This window comes from Equus quagga, chromosome 13 (assembly GCF_021613505.1).
Source record: "Equus quagga isolate Etosha38 chromosome 13, UCLA_HA_Equagga_1.0, whole genome shotgun sequence".
NCBI classification, from domain to species: Eukaryota; Metazoa; Chordata; class Mammalia; order Perissodactyla; family Equidae; genus Equus; species Equus quagga.
In genome coordinates, this window is record NC_060279.1 from 9,480,346 (window position 1) to 9,507,781 (window position 27,436).

At 36.8% G+C, this 27,436-nt stretch overlaps 1 protein-coding gene across 2 annotated transcripts in view; it reads left to right on the top strand.

Annotated features, from left to right (window-relative positions):
* The window catches only part of KLHL20 (kelch like family member 20), a 56,009-nt gene extending 30,065 nt beyond the window's left edge, over positions 1–25,944 (top strand). For both annotated transcript variants that reach the window (XM_046683564.1, XM_046683565.1), the window contains 6 exons: positions 2,054–2,237; positions 4,187–4,330; positions 18,381–18,514; positions 19,664–19,872; positions 21,834–21,940; positions 24,363–25,944. In XM_046683564.1, the coding sequence (XP_046539520.1) occupies positions 2,054–2,237; positions 4,187–4,330; positions 18,381–18,514; positions 19,664–19,872; positions 21,834–21,940; positions 24,363–24,447 (863 nt within the window). In that variant the 3' untranslated portion in view covers positions 24,448–25,944. The remainder of the gene's footprint in view (positions 1–2,053; positions 2,238–4,186; positions 4,331–18,380; positions 18,515–19,663; positions 19,873–21,833; positions 21,941–24,362) is intronic.
* Positions 25,945–27,436: the final 1,492 nt, after the last annotated feature.

A 27,436-nucleotide genomic window follows, 5' to 3' on the forward strand; every position in this document is an offset into this window, starting at 1 on the left:
TTCTCCCCAAAGCCCCCGGTACATAGTTGTATGTTCTTAGTTGTGGGTCCTTCTAGTTGTGGCATGTGGGACGCTGCCTCAGTGTGGTTCAATGAGCAGTGCCATGTCCGCGCCCAGGATTCGAACCGCCGAAACACTGGGCCGCCTGCAGCGGAGCGCGCGAACTTAACCACTCAGCCACGGGGCCAGCCCTAGGCTTCTTGATGCTTCTCAATTTTGTGTTTCTGATTTGTTTGGGGGTTTTTTAGTGTTCACAGTTCAATAATTGTTATTCCAGATACTTTATGGAAGTTTCTTTCTTTAAGGTAACACTATTGACCAAATCTCTCTTTGAAGTAATTCTTTTTAGAGTGAACATCTCACATATGTAAAACTATATGTCCCCTTTTCAGCAATAATTTTCATTAGGTACATTGCGTAACTTAAGTTGAGAGTTCCCATGGCAAGGACAACGCGTACACTTTATTTTGCTAAGTACAGTGTCCTTGGCTTATAATGATAAGTAGTTCTATCCTAGTTATGCCATCACCCTGCTGCCTTGGAAATCATAATGCACATACAATCGCCATAAGGCAGTGGAATTGAACAACCCTTTCCTTTTCTTGTTTCCCCAGGTGACAGGAAAGATTTAAGTGTGGTCTCCTAAAGGCTTATTTCTTCTTCTTTAGTATCAAAGAGCACAGTTTATGAAGTGATATTAATTTGACTTGGAGCCATGTAATCCAATAAAAAGCTTCCATTGTAAAATGGAATGCAAAATGTAATGGCTTCCATTGTAAAATTCTGCCCGAGGTTTAATGATTAGGCTATTTGATTTGTCTTAAATGCTTATAACTCTCACATTTGCAGCCAAATTTTCCTTTGGAATTTATGATATTTTCTCTGATCTTGAAAATCCTAGCATATAGCCTAATACAGAATTCAAATTTAATCAAATTAATATACAGAAAACTTAGTGTGATTTAGTATTAGGTGAATATCCTGATTTAAATGAAACCATAATAAAACAAAATGTATACAGCACATTGAGATTTGAAATAAAGAAGTGAATTTTCAAATATACTTCAAAGAAGGTTAGCAACATTACTACCATTCTAGTCTGGCTCAGGAAGTTAATGACACCCCCTAGAAAACATCAGTTTTCATATGTTTTAAGGTTAAGGTATCCTTGGACTTCACTTTTTAAGCTGCAGTATCTAGCTCTTATTTTAGATTGAAATAGAGATGATTTGAAAGAATAAAAAATTAAATATATCCTTTGTAACTACGCTTTTTTTCAGGGAGCACTCAGAGAAGCTTTATGGAACTCAGTTTGAACCTATTATTCTGAGTATTACTTACTTATGAAAAGTGTAATTTCTTCAAGATATTTTCTGATCTTAAATGTCACTTTGGATAATGTAGAATTTAGTACAGACTGCAGATTAAACAGAAAGCAAAATATTTTGCAGTATAAATCATAAGAATTTTTGTATTATTTTTAGTCACAAAAGGACCTATTAAGAGACCATGAGTAGATGAGCCAAAATCCCTCTCCCCTAAGAGAATTTTAAAAAAAATAAAGACAGGCTTCTGAGTTATAGTTCTTCTTTTGGCTTTCGATAACACATTACATTAATGTAGGTTTTATACTTTAGAAAGCAGTTTCATATATAGATTATTTCACCTTTAAATTTTTATTTCTTATTTTACAAATAAGATAGTTTCCAAGATTTCCCCAAGATCACATAGCTTAGTAGAGGCCACAGTCAAGTCCTAGTTTTCTAACTAAATGCAGTGTTCTATTTATTAAATGCCACTCTACCTCCCAACCTGATTTGAATTGGTGTCCTTGCCCTCTTCTGTAAAATGGACGTAAGACTAACTTATTTAGAAAGTTAAAGATTATAGCAATCCCAATGGAATAAGTAAAAGTCATAACTTATGTTCTGACCTGCTTCTAGAGACATCTGGTAAGTCCAGACATTAGGTCGCAGTTTAAAGGTCAGCAGTGAGTGATATATTCTATGCTTTAGGAAAGGTATTCTCCTGACCATTTCCATTACTTCCCCAGTTGGTGGTTGGTGCAGTGGAGATGCCATTTCCAGTGTTGAACGATATGATCCACAGACCAATGAATGGCGAATGGTAGCGTCAATGAGCAAAAGGCGATGTGGCGTTGGGGTCAGCGTTCTTGATGACCTGTTATATGCAGTAGGAGGCCATGATGGATCCTCTTATCTCAATAGTGTTGAAAGGTAAGTAAGGTCAATTTGAAATTTTTTCTCTACTATTCATATAATTTTTATTTCAGATGTTAATTAGGAAATAGATGTGACTTGCTGCTTTAGTTTTGCGTCTGTGGCACTAGTTGGCAGCCTAGACCATTTAGCATAACATACAAGTCCTTTATGATCTGACCTTCACCTGTTTTTCCAGTCTCTCTCCCCTGGCACACCACTATTCCCTAAACATGCTGTTGCAGACCCGCCACCTCACTTGCAGTTCCTTGGACACACCATCCTCTTTCATGCTTCTTTGCCTGTGTGTATGCATGCTGTTCTTCCCTGGAATATCTCTTCAAGACTCAAATCTTACTTCTTATATAAAGCCTTCTCTGACACAATACAGACAAATTAATTACTCATTCCTCTGCTCTTTCATAAGTGTTTTCAACATACTTATACATATCATGTTGTCTATAATTGTTTGTTGAAATGTCTTTTTCCGTTTTTATCACAGTGCTTGGCACACTGGAAACCTACAATAGTAGAAATAACTTATAGCTTCTTGCTCTCACATACCCTTTTACATTCAGCTGTGTCGATTTATAGTGATTCTTGGTATTTCCTAAACATATCTATGAAACCCTGCAGCGTTTCAAGATCTCGAGGTATAGATTGTGTAGCTGAAAAAAACAAACAAAAAAAGCAGGGCAATCAGCTCCATAGAAGTTAAAAGAGAACACACACACACTTAAAAATAAATTGATGAGTTAAAGAAATGAGTGAAAATGATTAAATATTTACGACTTAATAACAGTTAAGCCCATCTATATCAAAATGTGTGGAATGCAACTAAGGTAGTTTTCAGAGGCAAATTTATGTGCATTATAACTTACATGCACTCATTTGAAAATAAGAAAGATGGAAAAATAAATCATGCCTTTAAATCAAGTAGTTATAAAAAGAGCAACAAAACTCAAGAAAAGGGAGAAATCAATTAAATAGAAAGAAAAGAAAAGGGGCCGGCCCGGTGGTGCAGCGGTTAAGTGCGCATGTTCTGCTTCTCGGTGGCCTGGGTTTGGCTGGTTCGGAGCCCGGGTGCGGACATGGCACCACTTGGCAAGCCATGCTGTGGTAGGCATCCCACATATAAAGTAGAAGAAGATGGGCACGGATGTTAGCTCAGGGCCAGTCTTCCTCAGCAAAGAGAGGAGGACTGGCAGTAGTTAGCTCAGGGCTAATCTTCCTTAAAAAAAGAAAAAAGAAAGAAAAGAAAAAATTTATGAAATTGAAAACAAAATTTGTATAGCTATAAAAAGAGCAATGTGATAGTATTTTTTAAAGTTATGAAAATATACTCTGTGCCTCATGATTCTATTTATCCATTTGCACAAGGAGAAACATACAAGGCTAATCACTGTTTTTGATGGCAAAATATCAGAAACAACATAAGGATACATCAGTAGGAATACAATTAAATAAAATATGGTACACACAATATAATGAAATGGTTCAAAGGAAAAATCTAGAGCTGTATCTATTAGCATAAATAGATCTCAGAAATAGTGAAAAAACAGTGCCTACTGTGTATTATTATTTATGTAAGGAAAACATGCTTACATATAAGGAAATATATATGTGCGTAGATATATGCCTACTTAAAAATATTTTACTGAACAGTCTTGAAGGATATACACTAAATCAAAATGGGAAGAGACCAGAAATTGGGTGGAACTCAAAGGGAACTTTAGCTTTAATATTCTGAAAAAATTTTTTAAAGAATATGTATTTATATATAACTTTTTTAAGTAAAATTAATTTCAAAAAATAAAAACATAAATTAGACTCTCACATGCTTTAGTTATTAATCAGTCCATATTTAGTGAAAAGAATTTATATCATATTATATATCATTGAATATGTAAACATAGCCACACTTTCTTGGTGTAATATAAACTCTGCTCTTGATGTGTTCTCTGCAGGTATGACCCCAAAACAAACCAGTGGAGCAGTGATGTGGCTCCTACAAGCACCTGCAGGACAAGTGTTGGTGTGGCAGTGCTTGGAGGCTTTCTCTATGCTGTGGGTGGCCAGGATGGCGTGTCTTGCCTCAACATTGTTGAGAGGTGATTTTTTTTGAGTTATTTTCAATTTTTTTTTTAAAGAATATAGAGGGCTCCTTAAAAGAAAGAATTTAGGACAATAGGGAATCCAGTATTCAGTGGATTTCCCATGGGCTTTAAGGAAAAAGTTTTCAGTTGATCTTAAAGTCTAGGAAGATGAAAGATATAACCTGATTTTTTAAACTATGTGTTACACTGATTGAGCCTAACATTGAAGTGTTGGAATCGTATTTTAAATTATATTCTATGCATGATATCAAGCATACTACTTCTGAAATCTATTCTGATTTTTTTCCGTACTTGGAGTATACTTAATGCATGAGTTTGCCCAGACTTCCTCCAGAAAAATGACTAAAGTAATAATACTTTATCTAACACATAAAGACCCCACAGTATTTTGTATATGGATTCTCATTAATTCTTTTTAATTTTTTTATCGAGGTCATAATAGTTTATAACATTGTGAAATTTCAGTTGTACATTATTATTTTGTCAGTCACCATGTAAATGTGCCCCTTCACCCCTTGTGCTCACCCTCAAACCCCCTTCCCCTCTGGTAACCACTAAACTGTTCTCTTTGTCCGTGTGTTTGTTTATCTTAAACATATGAGAGAAGTCATATGGTGTTTGTCTTTCTCTGTCTGGCTTATTTCACTTAACATAATACCCTCAAGGTCCATCCATGTTGTTGCAAATGGGATGATTTTGTCTTTTTTATGGCTGAGTAGTATTCCATTATATATATACATCACATCTTCTTTATCCAATCATCAGTCAATGGGCACTTGGGTTGCTTCCATTCTTAGCTATAGTGAATAATGCTGCAATGAACATAGGGGTACATAGGTCTCTGAGTTGTTGATTTCAAGTCCTTTGTATAAATACCCAGTAGTGGGATAGCTGGGTCGTATGGTATTTCTATTTTTAATTTCTTGAGAAATCTCCATATTATTTTCCATAGTGGCTGCACCAGTTTGCAGTCCCACCAGCAGTATATGAGGGTTCCCTTTTCTCCACACCCTCTCTAACATTTGTTATTTTTGTCTTGGTGATTGTAGCCATTCTAATGAGTGTAAGGTGATAGATATCTTAGTGTAGTTTTGATTTGCATTTCCCTGATGATTAGTGATGTTGAACATCTTTTCATGTACCTGTTGGCCATCTGTATATCTTCTTTGGAAAAATGTCTGATCATATCCTCTGCCCATTTTTTGATTGGGTTGTTTTTTTCTTGTTGCGTTGTGTGAGTTCTTTACATATTTTGGAGATTAACCCCTTGTCAGATATATGATTTGCAAATATTTTCTCCCAATTGGGGGTTGTCTTTTTTTGTTGTTCCTGGTTTCCTTTGCATTGCAGAAGCTCTTTAGCCTGATGAAGTCCTGCTTGGTTTTTTTTCTTTTGTTTCCCATGTCTGACTATTTGAAAAGGTGCTTCTAAGACCAATGTCAGAGAGAATTATTGCTTATATTTTCTTCTAGGAGTTTTATGGTTTCAGGTCAAATCTTCAAGTCTTTGATCCATATAGAGGTGATTTTTGTTTATAGTGAAAGATAATGGTCTACTTTCATTCTTTTGCATGTGGCTGGCCAGTTCTCCCAACACCATTTATTAAAGACACTTTCCTTTCTCCATTGTATGTTCTTAGCTCCTTTGTTGAAGATCAGCTATCCATAGATGTGTAGTTTTATTTCTGGGCTTTCAATTTTGTTCCATCAATCTGCATGTGTGTTTTTGTACCAGTACCATGCTATTTTGATTATTATAGCTTTCTAGGATATTTTGAAGTCAGGGATTGTGATGCCTCCAGCTTTGTTCTTTTTTCTCCAGATTGCTTTAGCTATTCTGGAATCTTTTGTTGCCCCATATGAATTTTAGGATTCTTTGTTCTCTTTCCGTGAAGAATGTTATTGGGATTCTGATTGGATTGCATTGAATCTGTAGATTGCTTTAGGTGGTATAGACATTTTAACTGTATTTATTCTTCCAATCCATGTGCATGGAATATCTTTCCATTTCTTTATGTCATCATCAATTTCTTTCAGTAATGTCTTATAGTTTTCATTTTATGGGTCTTTCACCTCTTTGGTTAAATTTATTCCTAGATATTTTATTCTTTTTTGTTGCAATTGTAAATGGGATTGTATTCTTGAGTTCTCTCTCTGTTAGTTCATTATTAGAGTATAGAAATGCAACTGATTTTTGTAAGTTGATTTTGTACCCTGCAAGTTTTCTGTAGTTGGTGATTATTTCTAATGGTTTTCCAATGGATTCTGTAGGGTTTTCTATATACAATTATATCATCTGCAAACAGCAAGTTTCACTTCTTCATTGCCTATTTGGATTCCTTTTAGTTCTTTTTCTTGCCTAATTGCTCTGACCAAAACCTTGACTGCTGTCTTGAATAAGAGTGGTGAGAATGGGCACCCTTGTCTTATTCTTGTTCTCAGAGGGGTGGCTTTCAGTTTTTCTCTGTTGAGTATGATATTGGCTGTGGATTTGTTATATATGGCCTTTATTATGTTGAGATACTTTCCTTCTATACGCATTTTATTGAGAGTTTTTAGCATAAATAGATGTTGAATCTTGTCAAATGCTTTCTCTGCATCTATTGAGATGATCACGTGGTTTTTATTCCTCATTTTCTTAATGTGGTGTATCACATTGATTGATTTGTGGATGTTGAACCATCCCTGCAACCCTGGTATAAATCCCACTTGATCACGGTGTATGATCTTTTTAATGTATTGCTGTATTCAGTTTGCCAATATTTTGTTGAGGATTTTTGCATCTATGTTCCTCAGAGATATTGGCCTGTAATTTTCCTTCTTTGTTTTGTCCTTGTCTAGTTTTGGGATCAGGGTGATGTTGGCCTCATAAAATGTGTTAGGAAGTGTTCCATCTTCTTCAACTATTTGGAATAGTTTGAGAAGGATAGGTATTAAATCTTCTTTAAATGTTTAGTAGAAGTCTCCAGGGAAGCCATCAGGTCCTGGACTTTTATTTTTGGGAGGGTTTTTGATTACTGTTTCAATCTCTTTACTTGTGATTGGTCTGTTCAGATTCTCCATTTCTTCTCAATTCAGTTTTGAGAGGTGTATGAGTCTAAGAATTTATCCATTTCTTCTAGATTGTCTAATTTGTTGGCATATAGCTTTTGTAGTATTCTCTTATAATTCTCTGTATTTCTGTGGTATCCATTGTAATTTCTCCTCTTTTTTCATTTCTAATTTTATTTATTTGTGCCTTCTCTCTTTTTTTTCTTACTGAGTCTGGCTAAGGGTTTGTCAATTTTGTTTATCTTCTCAAAGAACCAGCTCTTTGTTTCATTGTACTTTCTACTGTTTTTTGTTTGTTTGTTTGTTTCAATTTCATTTATTTCTGCTCTAATTTTTACTGTTTCCCTCCTTCTGCTGATTTTAGGCTTTGTTTGTTCTTCTTTTCCTAGTTCTGTGAGGTGTAGTTTTAGATTGCTTATTTGAGATTTTTCTTATTTGTTAAGGTGAACCTGTATTGCTATGAATTTCCCTCTTAGGACCACTTTTGCTGCATTCCATATGAGTTGGTAAGGTCTGTTTTCATTTTCATTTATCTCCAGATTTTTTTTGATTTCTCCTTTAATTTTTTCAATGATCCCTTAGTTCAGTAGCATGTTGTTTAGCCTCCATGTTTGTCAGTTTCCCAGCTTTTTTCTTGTATTTGATTTCTAGTTCCATAGCATTATGATTGGAAGAGATGCAAGTTCATCTGGCCTAGTTCTTCATTTAAATCCAATATTTCATTGTTGACTTTCTGTCTGGATGATCTCTCCATTGGTGTAAGTGGGGTGTTAAGGTCCCCTACTTTTATTGGTTGTTGTTAATATCTCCTTTTAGGTTTGTTAATAGTATTTTATGTACTTTGGTGGTCCTGTGTTGGGTGCATTTATGTTTATAAGTGTTATGTCTTCTTGGTGGAATGTCCCTTTTATCATTATATACTGCCCCTCTTTCTCTCTCATTACCTGTTTTATCTTGAAGTCTACTTTGTCTGATATAAGTTTGGCAACACCTGCTTTATTTTGTTTGCCATTAGCTTGGAGTATCATCCTCCATTCCTTTGCTCTGAACCTGTGTTTGTCTTTAGAGATGAGATTAGTTTTCTGGAGGCAGCATATTGTTGGGTCTTATTTTTTAATCTATCCCACCTCTCTGTGTGTTTTGATAGGAGAATTCAATCCATGTACATTTAGAGTGATTATTGATATATGAAGGCTTAATTCTGCCATTTAATCACTCATTTTCTGCTTCTTCTGAATTTCCATTGTTTCTCATCCTGTGTATTTTGGACTACTAGTTCAGTTTGGTAGTTCTCTTTGATGGTTTTCTCAATTTTCTTTTTATTTATCATTTGTGTCTCTGTTCTGATTGTTTGTTTAGTGGTTCCCATGAGGTTTGTATAAAAAATTTCATAGATGAGATAGTCCATTTGCTGACAGCCTCTTATTTACTTAGACTAAGCCAATTACATCCTTTTCCTCTTCCCCTTCTAAGTAATTATTGTCACAACTTATTCCAACTTGTCCTGTGAATTTGTGGTTAAAATGATGAGATTGTATTTATTTTTGATATTTTTCTTTCCTTTATCTTTAATCTTATAACTAAGTGTTTGCTAACCTGTTCTGACAGACAGCTGCAATTTTCTGATTTTGTGTACCTATTTATCTCCTTGCTCAAGGCTTTGTAACCCTTTTCTTTCTTTTTCAGGTATGAGGGCCTTCTTGAGCATTTCTTGTAGAAATGGTCTTGTGCCAATGAACTCCTTTAGCTTTTGTTTATCTCACAAAGTTTTTATTTCTCTATCATATCCGAAGGATATTTTCACTCGATAGAGTATTCTTGGCTGAAAGTTTTTGTCTTTCAGAAATTTGCATATGTCATTCCACTCTCTCCTAGCCTGTAAGGTTTCTGCTGAGAAATCTGCTGAAAGCCTGATAGGGGTTCCTTTGTAAGTTATTTTCTTCTGCTTTGCCACCCTTAATATTTTTTCTTTGTCATTGACTTTTGCCAGCTTTAATTCTATATACCTGGAAGAAGGTCATTTTACATTAATATAGTTAGGAGTTCTGTGAGCTTATTTCACTTGTATTTTCAGCTCCTTTCCCAGGTTTTGAAAGTTCTCAGCTGTTATTTCTTTGAACATGCTTTCTGCTCCATTCTCCTTCTCTTCTCCCTCTGGAATACCCATAATCCTTATGTTGCCTTTCCTAAGTGAGTCAGACACTTCTCAGAGGATTTCTTCATTTCTTTTTAGTCTTAGTTCTCTCTCCTCCTCCATCTGATGCGTTTCTATATTTCTATCCTCCAGACTACTAATTTTCCCCTCTATAATATTAGCTCTGTTATTTAGGGAGTCCAGATTTTTCTTTATCTCATCCATTATGTTTTTCATCTCCAACATTTCTGATTGGCTTTTCTTTATAGTTTCAATCTCTTTTGTGAAAAATTCCCTCTGTTCATTAATTTTGTTCCTGATTTCATTGAACTGTCAATCTGTATTTTCTTGTAACTCATTGATTTTTTTTTTTTATGATAGCTATTTTGAATTCTCTGTCTTTTAGATTATAATTTTCTGTGCCTTCGGGATTGATTTCTGGGTGCTTGTCATTTTCCTTCTGGTCTGGAGTACTAAAATATTTCTTCATACTGTTTGGTGGCATGCATTTTTGCTCCACATAGTGATAGTATCTAGTCACAGCTTCTACATGCTGCCACTGGGTGGGGTCAAGAGCTGTGTCTTCTGAGCCTGCCACAATCCTGGGCTTGCTTGCTTACAACTGCTGCCTTTCTTACATATGCACAGGTACTCTGGCTGACCAGCTGAGCTGGAGTACTGGGCAGGAGGAGGGGTGCTTTCTTTTGCCTGCACAATCCCAGAGACCTTCTCCATCTGCCCTGCTATCTGCTCTCCTGGTGTGCTGGCTTGATGAAGACACCTCCACAATAGCTTAGTCACCTCTCTGTGGGGCTTTCCCCTGGGCTGTGAGGGAACATGGAGAGTGAAGGTGTTCCAGCAGAGCACTGCCCCTCTTCTCCTCTGAGAACTGCACACGGTCCTGCACCCTGGGTCACTGCCATTCGGGGAGGAAAGGGAAATCCCTTTACCTCCTTCCACTTCCTTCAGGGGATCCAGCATCTCCACCTTCAAATGGTTGGTTGTGTGGGTCTCTCAGACGTCTTTTATGTTGTATGAATGTCCTCTATTGGTTTATGAATATCCTTTTCATTGTATTTAGTGGGGAGAGTCTGAGGGAAGAGCTCACTCTGCCATGATGCTGATGTCACATCCTCACATTAATTCTTAAAGTATACTTAGGGAAATCTGGGTGGGCTGCCAAAGTTTACTTTATACTTTTACAAATCAGTTCATTTTGGTGAAACAGTTTTTGTTCTTAATTTCTTGCCCTGTCAGTTTTTTGTCATTCTATCCTAGAGATTACATTTTGAAGTTTCATGTACTGTGATTACTGGCAAGAACATGCCATATTTCATCCTCACTTCTTAAAAAGAAATGCTTCATGACTCCTCAGAATTTTTGAAATAGCATTTATGAATTGGGTTACCATATTTAAACTGAAGAGCTTAACTGTGTCTTAAATAGAGATAAAATTCCAGGTCACTCTTGAAAGCTATACCAGTTCCCTTTTATATGTCCATCATGAAACTTATTTCTCCACTTCAAAACTCTATGCAGAAGGTTCTGGGAAGATAACAGTAGCAACAGCATAATTTTTTAATCTCTCCAAATTCCCACATAAAAGCAGCTCAATAGATAGCAAAGCTAAAAACCTGTGGACAAGTTATGGAGCTTGGTTGCATGAAAATGTAAATGTACTTAACACTACTGAACTGTACACTTAAAAATGGTTACAGTGGGGGGCCAGCCTCATGGCTGAATGGTTGGGTTCACACGCTCTGCTTCAGCAGCCCAGGGTTCACAGGTTCAGATCCTGGGCACAGACCTACACACTGCTCATCAAGCCATGCTTTGGTTGGCATCACACATAGAAGAATTCAAATGACTTACAACTATGGATATACATATGTATATGTATACATATAAGATGGGATATACAACTATGTACTGGGGCTTTGGGGAGAAAAATGAAAAAGTGGAAGATCAGCAACAGATGTTAGGTCAGGGCCAATCTTCCTCAGCAAAAAGGCAAAAACAAACAAAGGTTACAATGGTAAATTTTACCACAATTAAAACCATATGGACAAAATTTAAAATAAACTAGGGGAAAGAGTATCCCCATAAACCCTAAAACACAAGTGGGCAAAGACAAACTACCAATAGCCACAAGACCGGCATGATTTCAGTGTCTATACAGGAAAAAACAGAGAAAAGCAATCAGAACTCTGACAGATATAAGAACAGAAGAACCTCAGATAGCCAATACATATTACTTGAAAGCGTGAGGGGAATATTTATGAACAACAGCTGAAACTAAGAACAGTTTTGCCCACTCCCAATATAGAGTAAGTGCAAGGGACCTGCAATAAGATCTGAAAGACTTAGAAGAGGATTTCTCAACATCAGCGCTGCTGACATTCTGGGCCAGGTAATTCTTTGTTGTGGGCATTTTAGGATATTTTACAGCATCCTTGGCCTCTACTTACTAAGTGCCAGTAGCACCCACCTGGTTGTAACAACAAAAAATGTCTCCAGACATTGCCAAATGTCCTCTTGCTTGGGGGTGGGGGGGAGGCAACATTGCCTGGTTGGAAATCAGTGGGCCTAGAGCCATCTAGTCCCTCAGAACCCTCAAAACTGACCAGCCAGGATGACCTTCCAGGACAGGGCCCACACTTCTGGGAGCAGAATCAAACTTGAGCAGGACAAGGACAATAAATACAATGAAAAGAGAAGGCCAACATAAAAGTAAGAGCAGTGAATAAAGCCAGTTAATCTCAGGAGTCAAACAATTACTACATTTTTTTAATGATACATAAAAAAAAGCAAGAGGGCTTTCCGTGTAATTATAAAAATTATCACAAACCATTCCTCCTTCTAAAAGTTCAGGAAAACTCATTTCATGTAAAAATGAGCAACAGAAAGTATTGAGGTTAGATCCCATACAAAGTTAATATGTGAAGAGAGAATAAGCAGCAGAATAAAATCTCTACAGACAATAAAAGCACATCAGAAAGACACACCTACAGAACAGATCGAAACTAATTAACTATTTCAAAATGTGCTAAAAGATGTAGGGAAAATAATGCAAGATATGAAAACACCTGTCAGAATTAGAAAAACTCAAATGAGATGGTGAAACTCAAAAAAAATTAGAAATGAAAGGAAAAATCATTTCAGAATGAAGTTTAAACTAGAACAAAGAACAAATAAGCAAAACATATAATACCAAAAGACAAATAAAAGATGAAAAAGAGGAAATGTTTTAAATTCAAAAAGAAATAAAGAGATAAAAAGGATTTGAGAGATAGCAACAAATATTGAAGACAGGTAAAAATCTAAAATACAGATAATAGGAGTCCATGAAGAAGAAAACTAAAGCAAGGGAACAGAACAAATGGTAAGAACTATAATTCAAAATTATATACCTGTTGTAATTTAAAAAATTGAATTTGTTTACTGAAAGAATACAGTATATCCTCTGAATACTGACCCAGAACGATCAACACCAAGACATATTCTAATAAAATTGAATGAAAAAGGAAAAAACCCTTTAGTCATCAACAAAAAAGTACATGTTTCTTATAAAGGAAAGAAATTTAGATTATCATCAGACTTTTTAAAGCAGTACGTTAGGCCAGAAGAAAATGGAGTAACATATTTAAGATATCAAAGAAAATGTAAACCAAAGATTTTATACCTAGAGAAACTGACTTTGAAGTATAAACAGCACAAAGTGTTAACATGTAAGAAATCATGGAACATTGTTCTCATGAGTCCTTTCAGAGGAATCTCCTAGAGAACAGGCTTCAGACAAAATTACTAGGGAGATATTGACAGAGGACTGATAGTGAACGTTAAACATACAGCTAATCAGAGAACGATGACTAACTAAGGGTTAAAAGAGAGAGGGTAGCATGCGCTGGCTGTATGTTCAGTCAATGTAAATGTAGTACCACTATTTTTAAAAGTGGGTGGAGAATGGGAAGAGATATGCAAAAAGAAATTTTAATTGTTCTCAGAGATATTGATGTGATAATATTGCTATTTTAAGACTGTTATGCATATAATATGGAATAAAGGAAATGAGTATGGGTTATTCTAATCCTGTCCTCTCCTGTGTCCTTGAAAACGAGGGTTCTTAATATGGAATAATAGATATAAAATAGAAGAGGTTATGTAAAGCACCTTGTAGTCCTGAATTTGAATTTGAATTAAATTCCTCTTTAAAAAAATATACAGGGGCCAGCCCAGTGGTGTAGTGGTTAAGTTTGCACACTCCTCTTCAGCAGCCCAGGGTTCACCTGTTCAGATCCCAGGCACAGACCTATGCACTGCTTATCAGGCCATGCTGTAACAGGTGTCCCACATATAAAACAGAGGAAGACGGACATGGATGTTAACTCAAGGCCAGTCTTCCTCAGCAAAAAGAAGAGGATTGGTGGTGGATATTAGCTCAGGGCTAATCTTTCTCACAAAAAAAAAAGAAAAAAAATATATATATATTCTAGTTCTGTCAACTGAAGATGCCTTCAAATAATGACCAACCAAGGAGCAGTGAACATCTCTACTCCCAGATTGTGTCTTGAAATTCCATTTCCCACGAAAAACCAGGGCTTCTTGGAGAAGTGTCTGATTCCAGATTTAGGACAGGAAATATACAGATGAGCCTGGACCATCTTGTCATACTAGATAGCAAGCAAGTTATCAGAGACTACTAGATGTCAAAAAGACTCAAGAGCCAACTTGAAAATGTTCTCACTGACCAAAGATGAGACCATTTTAACTTTAAAAGAAATAATAATTATAATTGATTAAAACCCAATAAATATATTTAAATCTATGATTGCCTATTGATATTTTTTTTTAAAACCTCATTGGTTATTTTTGGGAGGTCATAGGAAATGAATCTATTATCTTGAAAAACTAGTAAATAAAGTGAAAGAAGCAAGCATATATTCAGCCTTTCTTTTTTGTTGTTGTTGTTTGGTGAGGAAGATTGGCCCTGAGCTAACATTCATTGCCAATCTTCCTCTTTTTGCTTGAGGAAGCTTGTCCCTGAGTAAATGTCTATGCCAGTCTTCCTCCATTTTGTATGTGGGATTCTGCCACAGCATGGCTTGATGAACAGTATATAGGTCCATGCCAGGGTCTGAACTCACAAACCCCAGGCTGTTGAAGTGGAGTAGGCACACTTAACCACTACACCTCTGGGCCAGCCCCTGTCCAGCCTTTCTTATATGAACTGTATCATATATGAATTGGGTAACAAAATAGTAGGTAAGAGAATTGTTTCCTTGTAAAAGTTTCCCAATAAAAGAAAATAAATGGTAAAATCTCACCATTTTGCAACACTCAGTAAATTAATAGACCTAGGTATTAATAATTAACAGCTGCTAACACACCACCTTCTACAGTCTTGTCAAAGGGACAAAATGTGATCTGATCAAACTCTGGATCCAGCTGCCAGTTTGCAGAACATGCAGAGGACAGATCAGCATGTTGAACTGCACTACGAGTGTACAATTGATCAAATCCATGTTGTAGGGGAAATTGCATGTCAAATGCCCCGGGTTCTAAAACAGATGAATTGTAAGGGTTGGGGGAGGGAGGAATGGAGGAAAAACCTGCAGATAAAAAGAGACTTTAAAAAAATACCAAAAAACTTAGTGAGTAAGAGTAAGTGTCTCAGGATGCACACTTGGGTGGTAAAACTTTAAAGAAACACAAGCAATTACTGTAAAAGTCAGGAGAATGGTTACCTTGAGGGGAGGAAGGCATTAAGATTAGAAAGGAACACATGGAAGGGCTTCCAGTATGGCAGGCAAAGTTATTTTTTTGGCCTGGGTGGTGATTACAAGTGGGCTTTCCTTATAAGAATTCATTTTTAAACTATACATTTGTTTTGTGTGGCTTTCTCTATCAATGTTTTATTTTACAATAAAAAGGTTTTAAAAAGTATGCAAAGACTTCTGCTTCCAAGTGGAACGTGGTAAGTAGTAACAGCCATCACTCCCACTGCAACAACTAGGAAAAAACAACAAAGTATAAATATTTTATTTTTTAAAACGTCAGAGACATGTAAAAGTAACAAGGGCTACATGAACTAAAATTCCATTAAAGAAAGAGTCCGTCTTATGTGAGCTAAGATCATCAGCTAGTTTCTTCCTTGGGAACATTTGCCAAGTCTGAACGTGGGTGGACTTGGCCCGTATTGGACTTGGCCTAGGCAGAGGGATTCTCTTGGAGGAGAGAGAAATCAGTGGAGCTTTGACAGACTGGAATCTAGAACAGTTCCAAACACCGCTGGTTTTCCCCATGGCGCGTTTGCTGAGTGTAGGGTTGCACAGGCAGCTAGGGACCAGGATAAGTGAAATCTCATGCAATGTTAGCAGTGCTTAGAAGGTACAGTCTTAGTATAGGGAGGGGGCCTGCACAAAGTACAGGACAGATCTCATCCTTGAGACATTCGAAAACAGAGGTGGACTGAGTCTAACTAAGGCTCAATTCCTGACGGAAGTGAAGCGATCAACATTTCACTCTATCTGCCTAATATAGGAAGGAGTGAATCTGTTGTGGAGGGGCAAGAAGAGGATAATATCAACTTCGCTTTCTAGGACTCCATTCTTTTATAATGATATCCAGCATACAGTTAAAAAATTATGAGACATCTGAAGAAACAGAAAAATGTGGCCAATAATTGAGAGAAAAATTAGACAATAGAAGCAGACTCACAGATGATCCACATTTAAAGTTAAGAGAAGACTTTAAAATAAATACAATAAATACATTAAATAAAATAGATGAAAAGATAAATGGGTAAAAAGAATTTTAATAATAGAATTGGAATCTAAAAATAAGATGTACATTCTACAACTGAAAAATATGATATCTAAAATTAAGAACTCGTTGAATGAGATTAACTAGACACAGTAGAAGTAGACTGGACACAGCAGAAGACAGAGTAGGTGAACTCAAAGACAGATTAATAGAAAATATCCAAACAGAAGAACAGAAAAACAGAATGGAAAGAACAGACCGTAAGAGACTCATGGAACACAAACAGTCTAACATAGATGTAATTGGAGTCCTGGAAGGAAAGGAGAGGGAGAGAAGAGCAGAAGCAATATTTGGAGATAGAATTTTTGGTTGAGAATTTTCAAAAAGTGATGTAAGATAAACTTTATTCAAAATGTATTAAACCTCAGGAAACCTTCACTGACCAGCCATAACCTTTCTCCAGGGCCTCCGTTCTCCAGCATCTGTGTATCTGCTTCTTTCATCTGCATGAGTTACTATATTCTCAGAATCCGTTTGGAGGTTTTTGATTAAGAATGTGCCTGTCTCCCTCACTTGCTTCTTAAGAAAAAGGGCTATTTTTAGTATCATTTATTTTCTATTTCCTATAGTATTAATATAGTTTGTTATACAGTATTTAATATACAACAGAATTTTCCACCTATGTAATAAAATAAAATTCCTCACACTATTCCAAGTGATTTTTGTCATATTTATTTCTGAATGCTAATAATTTGTCAATTAGGGCCCAGTAAAGAAAACAGAAACAATACCAGTTATTTTAGTAGAGAGAATTTAATATTAAAAAATTGGCCAGCAGATATTGAAGGGCTAAAAAAGAATGTAAGGAGGACACTGAAGTAACTGTAGGAACCATAGAGCTGGGAAAACAAAGGAAAGAGATTCGAGTTATTAGCGCCTAGACGGTTGGAGGAGAGATCTGACAGAACTAAGACCGTCAGCACTGGAAGAGGGGGTGTCCTGAACAGCTGTGACACACATCTCCATGGAGGGTTAGCTGCCTGGCTGGTTTTGGAAGATTGTATTTTCCAAAGACAATTACAACACCTGCCATCTCACATGTTCTTCATACAGTTTGATTTTGGCACTCTCCTTATTGAGAGGTGGGATCTATGTTTTCTCTCCTTGAATCTGGTCTGGCTTACGAGTATGGCAAAAGAAGCACAATGTGACTTCGGAAGCTAGGTTATAAAAGGTAATACGACTTTCACTTAGCTCTCTTGAGGCACTCACCTTTGAAGCCTGTCTCAAGTTGCCATGTTGAGAGGAAGCCCAAACTATCCTACATGGAGAGACCACATGGAGAGACCTGGAGGCTGCATGGATTGCTGATCAGCCAGCCCCCAACTGCTTCAGCACTCTGCTCTTCCAGCCCCAGCCATAATTGGACAGCCACCACATGAGATGCCTGAGCAGGACTTCCCTGTAAAGCCTTCCAAAATTCCTGACCCATGGAAACATGAGAGTTAATAAAATGATTGTCGTTTGAAGTCACTGAGTTTGGGGTGATTTCCCACACAGCAGTAGATTACAGGAACACTGTACTCTTACCTCAGGAGCTCAGAGGGGGTACCTCACAGAGCTGTGACTAAAACATCCAAGAGGCACGACAAGGCTAGTTGTGGAAGTGCCAGAAAAAGGCTAGAAACTAAAATTAATTGGCACAGTCAGAGTGAAGGACCATTGCTGAGACAACACGGACAGGGTTGGCAAGCAAACAGAAAGGAACCAGTCCCTTTTCCTCTGTAGACTTCCAGTGTCTAGTCCTTCCTTTGGGCAGAATCTAATAGAGAGCCAGCTTGGCAAAAGAGAAATGTGGTTTTCAGAGTTCTAGCCCCAGCATTGTTAAGTCAGAGTATAGAAAATAGCTTAATAACTGACACAGGCACAAATTCTAAGGTTGTTTCTGAATAACTAAGTGAAATATGTTAGATTCTCACTGTGCATTTGACCATAGCAAGTCTCTGTATTCAACATATATTTATCATGATTTCACACCTTAGGAAAAGGCTTCCCTTAATAAAAACATGCATGTAGTCTTTACTTTCTCTCACTGCAGGTACGATCCAAAGGAGAACAAGTGGACTCGAGTGGCTTCTATGAGTACCAGAAGACTAGGCGTGGCCGTGGCGGTGTTAGGAGGGTTCTTATATGCTGTAGGTGGCTCTGACGGGACATCTCCACTCAATACAGGTTAGTCCCTTCCAAAGTCAGTCTAGTTCCCCCAAAGCAGCACATTTTCCTTAGGAGAGTCCCCCTACAAAAAATCTAAAAAGTCCAGGTTATCCTATAATTTATTAGGAAAACTATTTTCCCTCTAGGAGAGTGTAACTCTTAGCTCTTCCTCAGCTCCTTCTGCAACCATAATCTTCTGGTATTTCCCCCAAATGTTTCTTTCTCCCTCTGCTTTATAAGCTACTGGGAATTTACAATGGATAAAAGAACTATTTTTTAATATGATTATTTCCCTCCCCCCAGCCATCTCTCTTAAAAAACAAAAACCCTCTATATTGTAATCTAAAGAATAAATGTGGGGTGAGCCTCATGGCCAAATGGTTGAAGTTCTGCACGCTCCACTTCAGCGGCCTGGGTTCACAAGTTCAGATCCCAGGTGTGGACCTGCTCCACTCATCAGCCATGCTGTGGAGGCACCCCAAATATACAGTAGAGGAAGATTGGCACAGATGTTCACTCAGGGCTAATATTCCTCAAGCCAAAAAAAAATGAAAATGTTTGGCAGCCAATGTTAGCTCAGGGAAAATCTTCCTCACACACACACAAAAAAGAATAATTAAAAGCTTATAGCTGTAAGCTGGTTTATGTGTTAGTCCTTTCTATTTAGAGATAATGGATATTTTTGCCGGAGGATATTGTCAGTGTGGCACTCACATCAGATTCATTGTCACATATCTTGTCTTCTCTTCAGTGGTTTAGTATGCAGCAGAAATTTAGGCAGGGGACTACAGGCGTACAGAAGTTGTCTGATTATGACAATAAATTCTTAGTACAGAATAGTGCTTACAGATCATGTAGTCTAATCCCCTCATTTAAAGATAAGGAGTGTGAGGCCACAAGTCCTAGCTAATGAATCATATGGCCAGAAGTGGAGCTAGGTACCTTGACTCCAACACGTGTCCTTTCCACCATACTATACCTAAAAGAAACCAGTCGCCGATGAGAATGTAGTGGTATTGTTCAAACGTTTACAGGTCCTGCTCAGAAGCAAAAACAGATCGCTTATTGAAAATATGTGTTATCACAAAGTTTTAGTGCCTATGAGGAAAACAAAAGGTGAGAGGAAGCAGTTCAATGGTCACTTACTGGTTTTTCTTTTCCCTGCAGTGGAACGCTACAATCCTCAGGAAAACAGATGGCACACCATAGCCCCTATGGGGACCCGGAGGAAACACCTAGGCTGTGCAGTGTATCAGGACATGATCTATGCCGTAGGAGGTAGAGATGACACTACAGAGCTTAGCAGTGCTGAGAGATACAATCCCAGAACTAACCAGTGGTCTCCAGTGGTGGCTATGACATCCCGCCGTAGTGGAGTAAGTACCCAGCTACTGAAAACTTTGAAAAACAAGCACAAAGAAAGGGCAGCGCAGAAGGAGAGCTCTGATCTGTAAAATTTAATACATCAGGGGGCCGGCCCCGTGGCCGAGTGGTTAAGTTCGTGCGCACCGCTGCAGGAGGCCCAATGTTTCGTTGGTTCGAATCCTGGGCGCGGACATGGCACTGCTCATCGAGCCACGCTGAGGCGGTGTCCCACATGCCACAACTAGAAGGACCCACAACTAAGAACATACAACTATGTACCGGCGAGCTTTGGAGAGAAAAAGGAAAAAATAAAATCTTAAAAAAAAAAAAATTTAATACATCAGGACAGTCAGGAAGTGCACCATTTAGGCAGAACAACCCCTGCTACTTTGGTACTTGAAAAAAAATTAATTAATTTTGATTGCTTTCTCAAGTAGTTAAATATTTTATATCCAATCATATATTTAATTAGAGAATTTTTTTAATGTTTTATCTTGTATCAGTTGCTTCTCTGAAAGGCATCTCTCTGTCTTGTCTACTATCTTAATTAACTTCACCCATACTCATTCATATCTATTAGATATATGGATTCATCCATATCTATTAGAGCTGAATATTCTTACCTAGTGTTTCTAGATAATATTCCAAGTAGTTGGCATACCAATACAAATGTTTAGGCAGAAACACATCCGGCTCTACCACCAGTCTCCACAAACTGATTTGAGTCTATCCTATCTATGGTATAGGCCAGATCAGGGTAACCTGTGTCATGTTCTAGATCATGGATGATTTGTGATTATAAGAGACTTCCTGGGTGGAATATAGAATTCATTCATCCTAGGATGTTTGGCACAGACTGAAATGTAACCCATAAACCTCTGATCCTGTGAGAAGTCCATCAGTGTAGGACAATAGGTGGGAGAAGCCAGCAGTAGCTAAAGACTCCCTAATCTGAGGATAAAAAGAAGTGAATTCTAGTTTGCACAAATCAGGGAACACCACTGGTAGGCACTGGCAAGTCAAAGCATTCCCCATCTATGGCTCTTTATTCCTGATAACAGCTTCTTAGTTACATTCCTGTTGTTTTCACTGCTACATTCTGTTTGTATTTTCACTCATCTAGCCAATACTTTATCAAGTGCTCACTGTGTGCTGGGAAAGCAAAAATAAGTATGACATGATTCCTCTTCTCAAGGAGCTCCCAATTTAGTGAAGGAAATTGAAATGTTTACAGCTGACTATAAAAAACAAGTCCTGTAGTAATAGCATTTGTGTTATAGAAGGACATGAGAGAATACGCTTAATACTTTTGGGGCAGTGAAGAGACTTAACCAGAGAAAGTAGCGTGTAAGCTGGGCCATGAAAGATGAATAAGATTTTCTAGAAGAGGGGAAGGAAACACTGGCCAGGGAACAACATGTGCAAAAGTATGGAGTTGTGAGAAATATATTTTCTGGGACTAGCAATTAATCCAGTATTACTGCAGCATTAGGAGGTGAGGCTAAAACATGGGCTAATATGGATCTCTTGAGGGTCTGAATGACATAAGGACTTTAAACTTACCCTTAGGTGAAAAGGAGGCTTAGAAAGGTTTTAGAGGGAAGTGACAGCATGGTTGGGTCTATATTTTAAACAGAGAATTAGTGGCCATTTAGATAGTGGATTAGAACAGGCAAATCCCAAAAGTGAGAGCAGTTTGGAGGTTCTTGCTCACTCCCAGTGAATGCTTTTCCTAAAATTCAAGAAATACAAGTTTTTAACTCTGTGTAAATATTCTAATTGAATATATAATTTTATAGTTCCCATAATTTAATAGATTTTTGTTGTTCCTTTTTTCCTCTGTGTTTAAGTAAACCAGAGTGTAAGGCCATAAAGAATTATCTTTTATTAAAGAGATTTATCTAGCAACCAGTCTGAATTTTCCCAGTGATTGTCTAGTTTCTTCAGTGGCCGCTGTGTTTTGGTCCTGTAGGTTGGCCTGGCAGTGGTGAATGGACAGCTCATGGCTGTAGGAGGTTTTGATGGCACAACATACTTGAAGACCATTGAAGTTTTTGATCCTGATGCCAACACATGGAGGTAACCTTTAAGCTGTGTTGCAAATCAACTCACTGCTGACTTAAAAAATCATGGGCTTGAGATAGCCCATGACCGTCAAAATCAGGATGGTCGTACGTTGAATGACCTCTTGCAGTACTTTGAAGAGGGCTTCAAGTTATCCATATTTGATAGCTTCTTTTGACTCCATTGCTCTGAAGTGGCTGACATCTTACAAAATTCTTCTCTTTAGTAACTCTCCTATAATTAGAGATGGCAAAAACAAAACAAAAAAATCTCCTTTCTAGCCCCATCATGTTCAGCTGAGGAAACTAAGGCACTGAGAAATAAAATTAGTTGCCTGAGCAGGTGAGTGACAGTTAGAACTGGAGTCTAGGTCTTTGGCTGTCAGTCTGTCAGTGCAGTTTTTTTGGTGTTCTTGTGGGCAGCTTGATGCCCAGGAAAAACAAATTGCAGTTGCTTTTTTAAAACTAATATTTTTCTCATTTTAAAACCAATTTTTTTCCTTGAGCTTTTAAAATCTACTTAAATATATTATTATTCTACTTTAAAATGTAGTAAATTTTCACAGTTACGTTTAGGGAGGAGGCTACATCTTATTTAAGAGAGTTTAACCATGTTAAACTATATTAATAAGTTTAATTTTACCTAGCTTTTAAATTCTTAGTTGTCTAACAAATCCTTCCTAAGTACTTAAGTAGTTCTCATAAATTCACATAAATCAGGTGACCCTTGCATTTATTTTAAATATTCAAAAACTTTTACAAATTTAGCAAAATTCTCTTAAACTTAACTTAAAATCATAAGTCTAAATTTTTACTCAATCACACATTTTATACTTGATTCACAAAACTAATCTGATAGATGCTTTAATATGCCAAATTCTCTTAAACATGACAAGAACTTAAAATGACAAATATATAGTTAATTATCAAACAATATAAAATATTAATATTATAGGTTTGAAGTACTTCATACCTATTCTTAGACATTCTGAAAGAATTTCCTCATGACCATGAAAGATAAGCTGAGGTTTGTTTTATAGTCACTATTCCAAAAGGAGCAGTCTCGTAGTCCATTCCTGCTGCATTCTAAGTATACATTTTCTAATTTTGAGCTTATAACTACTCACCCAGATTTCTTCATCAGTCTATAAGATTTAGCTAATGAATTTGCCGAGTTCTTTTTATAGTCTTCATCTTTGGGAAGCCACACTTTCACAGAGATTTAAATGACATTCTTTGGATTCTGCATATCTCTCATGGCTCACTGGTCACAATGCTAAAGTCAGACTAATGACACTGCAGCACTTATCACTTCTACATCACATTTTCACAACTTTGTTCATTAAGTAAAGATTTACTGAGTGTTCTAGACCCTGAGGATACAAAAATGAACAAAGCAAAATGCCCTGGCTTCTTGGAGCTGACATGATAGTGAAGGAGACACACAGTGCCATCCCAGGGAGTAGTATGGCGAATAGCGAAGGAAGGGAAGGGGGTCCAAGGAGGAAGATGCATTTGAGAAGGTGGCCACGGAAGGCCTCACTGAAAAGGTAACATTTTAGCAAAACTTGATAGACGTAAGGGAGAGAGAATGGCAGGTTTAATGAATAGGAGCCTCCCACTTGAAGAATATTTTCTTCCATTTACAGCTTTCTATTTTTAGTGGGAATTTTAAGAAAGCATCATTTGGGAAAACAGCTAAATTTACTTCTGCCACTTAGTCACTATGATCCTATGTAAGGATTTGTTTCTCAGTTATTGTCACTAAATACAATTAGTAATATATAACCAAGTAATATTAATGAAATTCTTAAGGATCATCTGTTGAGAGATTATTGTCTAAATTTTTGTAGTTATATATCCCAAACTTAAAACCGATTTTACCTTATAGCTGACAGAGGATCTAATATTCTTTTTCATGGAAATCCTCAATTTTGAAGATGATCTTGTTCACATATCACAAACTAGATGCTGACTTTATTTACTCATGTCCAGTTTTGTTCCGTAAAGGGTTTGAGGAGGCTTATAAGAGTACATATAAGACAAAAGGATAAAAATAAATAATTGATGAAGTTTAAGCAAAGGGAAAATGTGGGTGAGAAAATACTATAGCCAGGGTCAAAATTAGACACAAAAATGTAGATTCTATATGATAGTTAGTCTAGGTGTAAAGTTATAAAGTTATGATGCAAAAAGTGGTTATAACACTCTCTTATTCTTAAAACAGTATCCTGTAAGTGAGAATATTTCAGCCAATGTCTGAAATAATTATTCTCGCCAGTGCTCACTTCCAACTCCTAATCTTTGGAAGAGATGTATGAAGCTAAAAATATTAGTTGTGATATGAACCATAGAAACGTGTTTTATTTAACGTCTTCGTTATGAAAGAAACAGTGCTTTTTCCAGTTAGAAATCTGATTTTGTTTCTTTCTTCACAGGTTATATGGCGGGATGAATTACCGTCGGCTAGGGGGTGGCGTAGGAGTTATTAAAATGACACATTGTGAATCCCACATATGGTGAACATCTAGAAGACAGTCCTGTACATGCTCCTCTGTATTCTGAAGAGCTTTGACTTTGGAGCTTTGTACAGCTCGAGAAAACATTAGAACAAATTTTATTCTTTGCTGGTGCCTCAACATATGGAAATACAAATACAATGAAAGTACTCACCTGCAAGATGCCACCTTTGCACAATAATTTTCAATTCTGTGCAGAAGAATATTTATTTTTGGTTTTAATTTATCATGGATTTTTTGTTGGCGTTTTTGTTTTGTTTTGTTTTTTCAGATTTAGCCTTCCTCCCACCAAAAAAGAAAAAAAGGAGAGAAAAGAAAAAAAAGACAAAAATTCCAAGCAGCAAAACTTTATTTTTAAGATATTATGTTTGAAAATACTAATAAGGGGAGAAGGGCTATATATGATCTAGATGTTATTTCTAGGCACGCCATCCACAAGACTCCACTACTTACAAGGACTGCCAGTGACAAAGATAGGTATGCAAAGTATATTAGTTAGCCTTCATTCTTGCACTAAGCACAGGAAGACTTGAAAATCTAAAAAAGAAAAAAAAAATCTCATTTAAAAGACTTTAAATAGTACAGTTCAAAAGGAATATTAAATCAATAAAACCAGGACTCAGACACTAAAGTTTTCATCAGTGAAAGGTCACATCTTGTTTCCTTTCATATGAACTTGTTTTCCACTACATTTAAAGTCTTTTTTATATAATATTTTCATAGAGTTTCTGCTAGATCTGGAGCTCTGCTCAGTGCCTCTATAAAAACAGTGTACGATTCTCATATACTGTCTTGAGAAACCCCCAATAGAATCATGTGCAACTCTGCAAGAGTTTTGGCTCTAAAACATTACTGACTGAGGCAATTTTCCTTCCTATTTCCTTATTGCTACTAAGGAGCAGCAGGGAGAACTGTCCTCTCCCCAGCAGGGAATGCTGTTGTGCAATTGACACCTGATGCTCAGGCTGCTGAAGCTGAGGCTTACCTGTAATCATGGCCTGGAGGGAAGGAATTCTTCAGTTCATGTAATAGTACATGCTAATAAGCGTAAAACCAACTGAGGCATTGTATTAATAATATCTTGGTTCTTTTATACAAACTATATATCATTATCCTCATTCTTTAAAGTCACTGTTACTACTTCTCTCAAATTGCACTTTCTGGTGAAAAGTTAAAATTTTTAAGGAAAAAAATGATAAAAATTTCAGTGGTTAAAGCTTTTTTGTCATTGTGTTCATAGACCAATTTTTTTCAATGTATTTTTCAGGAAAATCTTTGAATTAAGACTTTAACTAAACCAAAAGGAATAACCTTCTCCTTCCCCCCGCCACCCCACTACAAAAATGTTTGGCAACTTTTGTGTTTACATTTAAAGATCATTTGCACCTTTATGAGGAAAAAAAATAAGTATTTGGTAAACAGTTGTTTACATGTATCATTTATGCTTTTTTCTAGCATGTATAACTTTTTTAAATAAAGGTAGTATTTACCATAAAAAATTTTGGTTAATGCTTTTTAATGCTTGTATCTTTGCTATTTAGTTTAGATTTTATGTTTCTATATCATTTATATTTTCTTAATGTAAAATTTTAAGTACTTTCAGTCTGAAGGAATAAAAGGATCGCCAGCTAGAATTATGAATTTTTGTTATATATTTTATTTACTTTTTATTTTTTGGCTGAGGAACATTCGCCCTGAGCCAACATCAGCTGCCAATCTTCCTGTTTTTGTATGTGAGCCACCACCACAGCATGGCCACTGACAGATGAGTAGTATAGGTCCACGACCAGGAACCAAACCCAAGCCACCAAAGCGGAGCACTCTAAACTTAACCACTAGGCCACTGGGGCTGGCCCTATATGTTTTATATAATCGTATTATATTACCTAACCTCTAAACTTATTTTCTGGTGTAGGACTTAGAATCATACAATTTTGAGCTGGAAGGACTCTTAACAATCATCTGGTCCATTTATTTCTCTGCCCCAAGACTGAAAACTAAGGAAGTCCTGCCTAAGAGTATATTTCAATAACAGAACCAACGTTAGAAATCAGTTCCCCAAACCCCTCTACCATTTTTCTTTCTCTACCACACTGCCACTGCAGGCCTACCTGAAACACGGCTTGGAACTAAATATGCAAAATAGACCTTAATTTTAAGTAAGTCTAGTGCACAATATTGAAAAGGTATAAAAATTTTTCTGAGATCCTTACAGGACTGCATCATTAACAGTCCATCTTCAAGGCAAAATCACATATTTCCCAAGACCTACTATTGCAATATATTTGAAGATAGGAGAGGAATGATAACAAGAACAAAATTCTAGTGATGAGACGCTCCATAAGTGGGGAAATCCCCAGTGGGAACAGTTCATGTGGCAGTGATTCTAGAGTAGAGACCAGGAACTACAGCACTGGCCAAGATGTTCGTTGGAGCCTAAAGGGTGTTTTTTTTCCTTCCACTGAAGGTGCTCTGGGTTTGTTATTGAATGAAATGTACCTATTCTATAAAAGACATTGTAGTAAAATAGAATATTTATTAACTTATTTGCATAGTGATTTCCACAACTCCATGAAGTGAGCTTGGAGTTGGGTTGGGTTGACAGTTGTCTTCGTTTTATAAATAAGTAAATTGAAGCTTAGAAAAGTTAAAATGACATTGTAGAAGCTGAACCTCAAACCCACATCCCCTGATTCCAAATCTATTATTCTCTATACTTCTCTCCACATTCCCGAGTTTGATCTGACTGTTTCCCAGTTTTGTATTGCAACATTTCACCTGCAAACATCTACACACAAAGACGACTTCTTGACAGCTATGAAATAGAAGAGGTCCCTCCTGAACAATATGTGAGTGAGAATGGGGAAAAAGCCTTTCAAACTTTATGTTAACCTAGGAAACATATGGGAAAAGGAAAAAGAAGGGATGAGGAAAGAAATACAGGAGAGAAAGAAGAAGCAAAAGGCAAAAACAACCCAGTAAATCGGAGCATT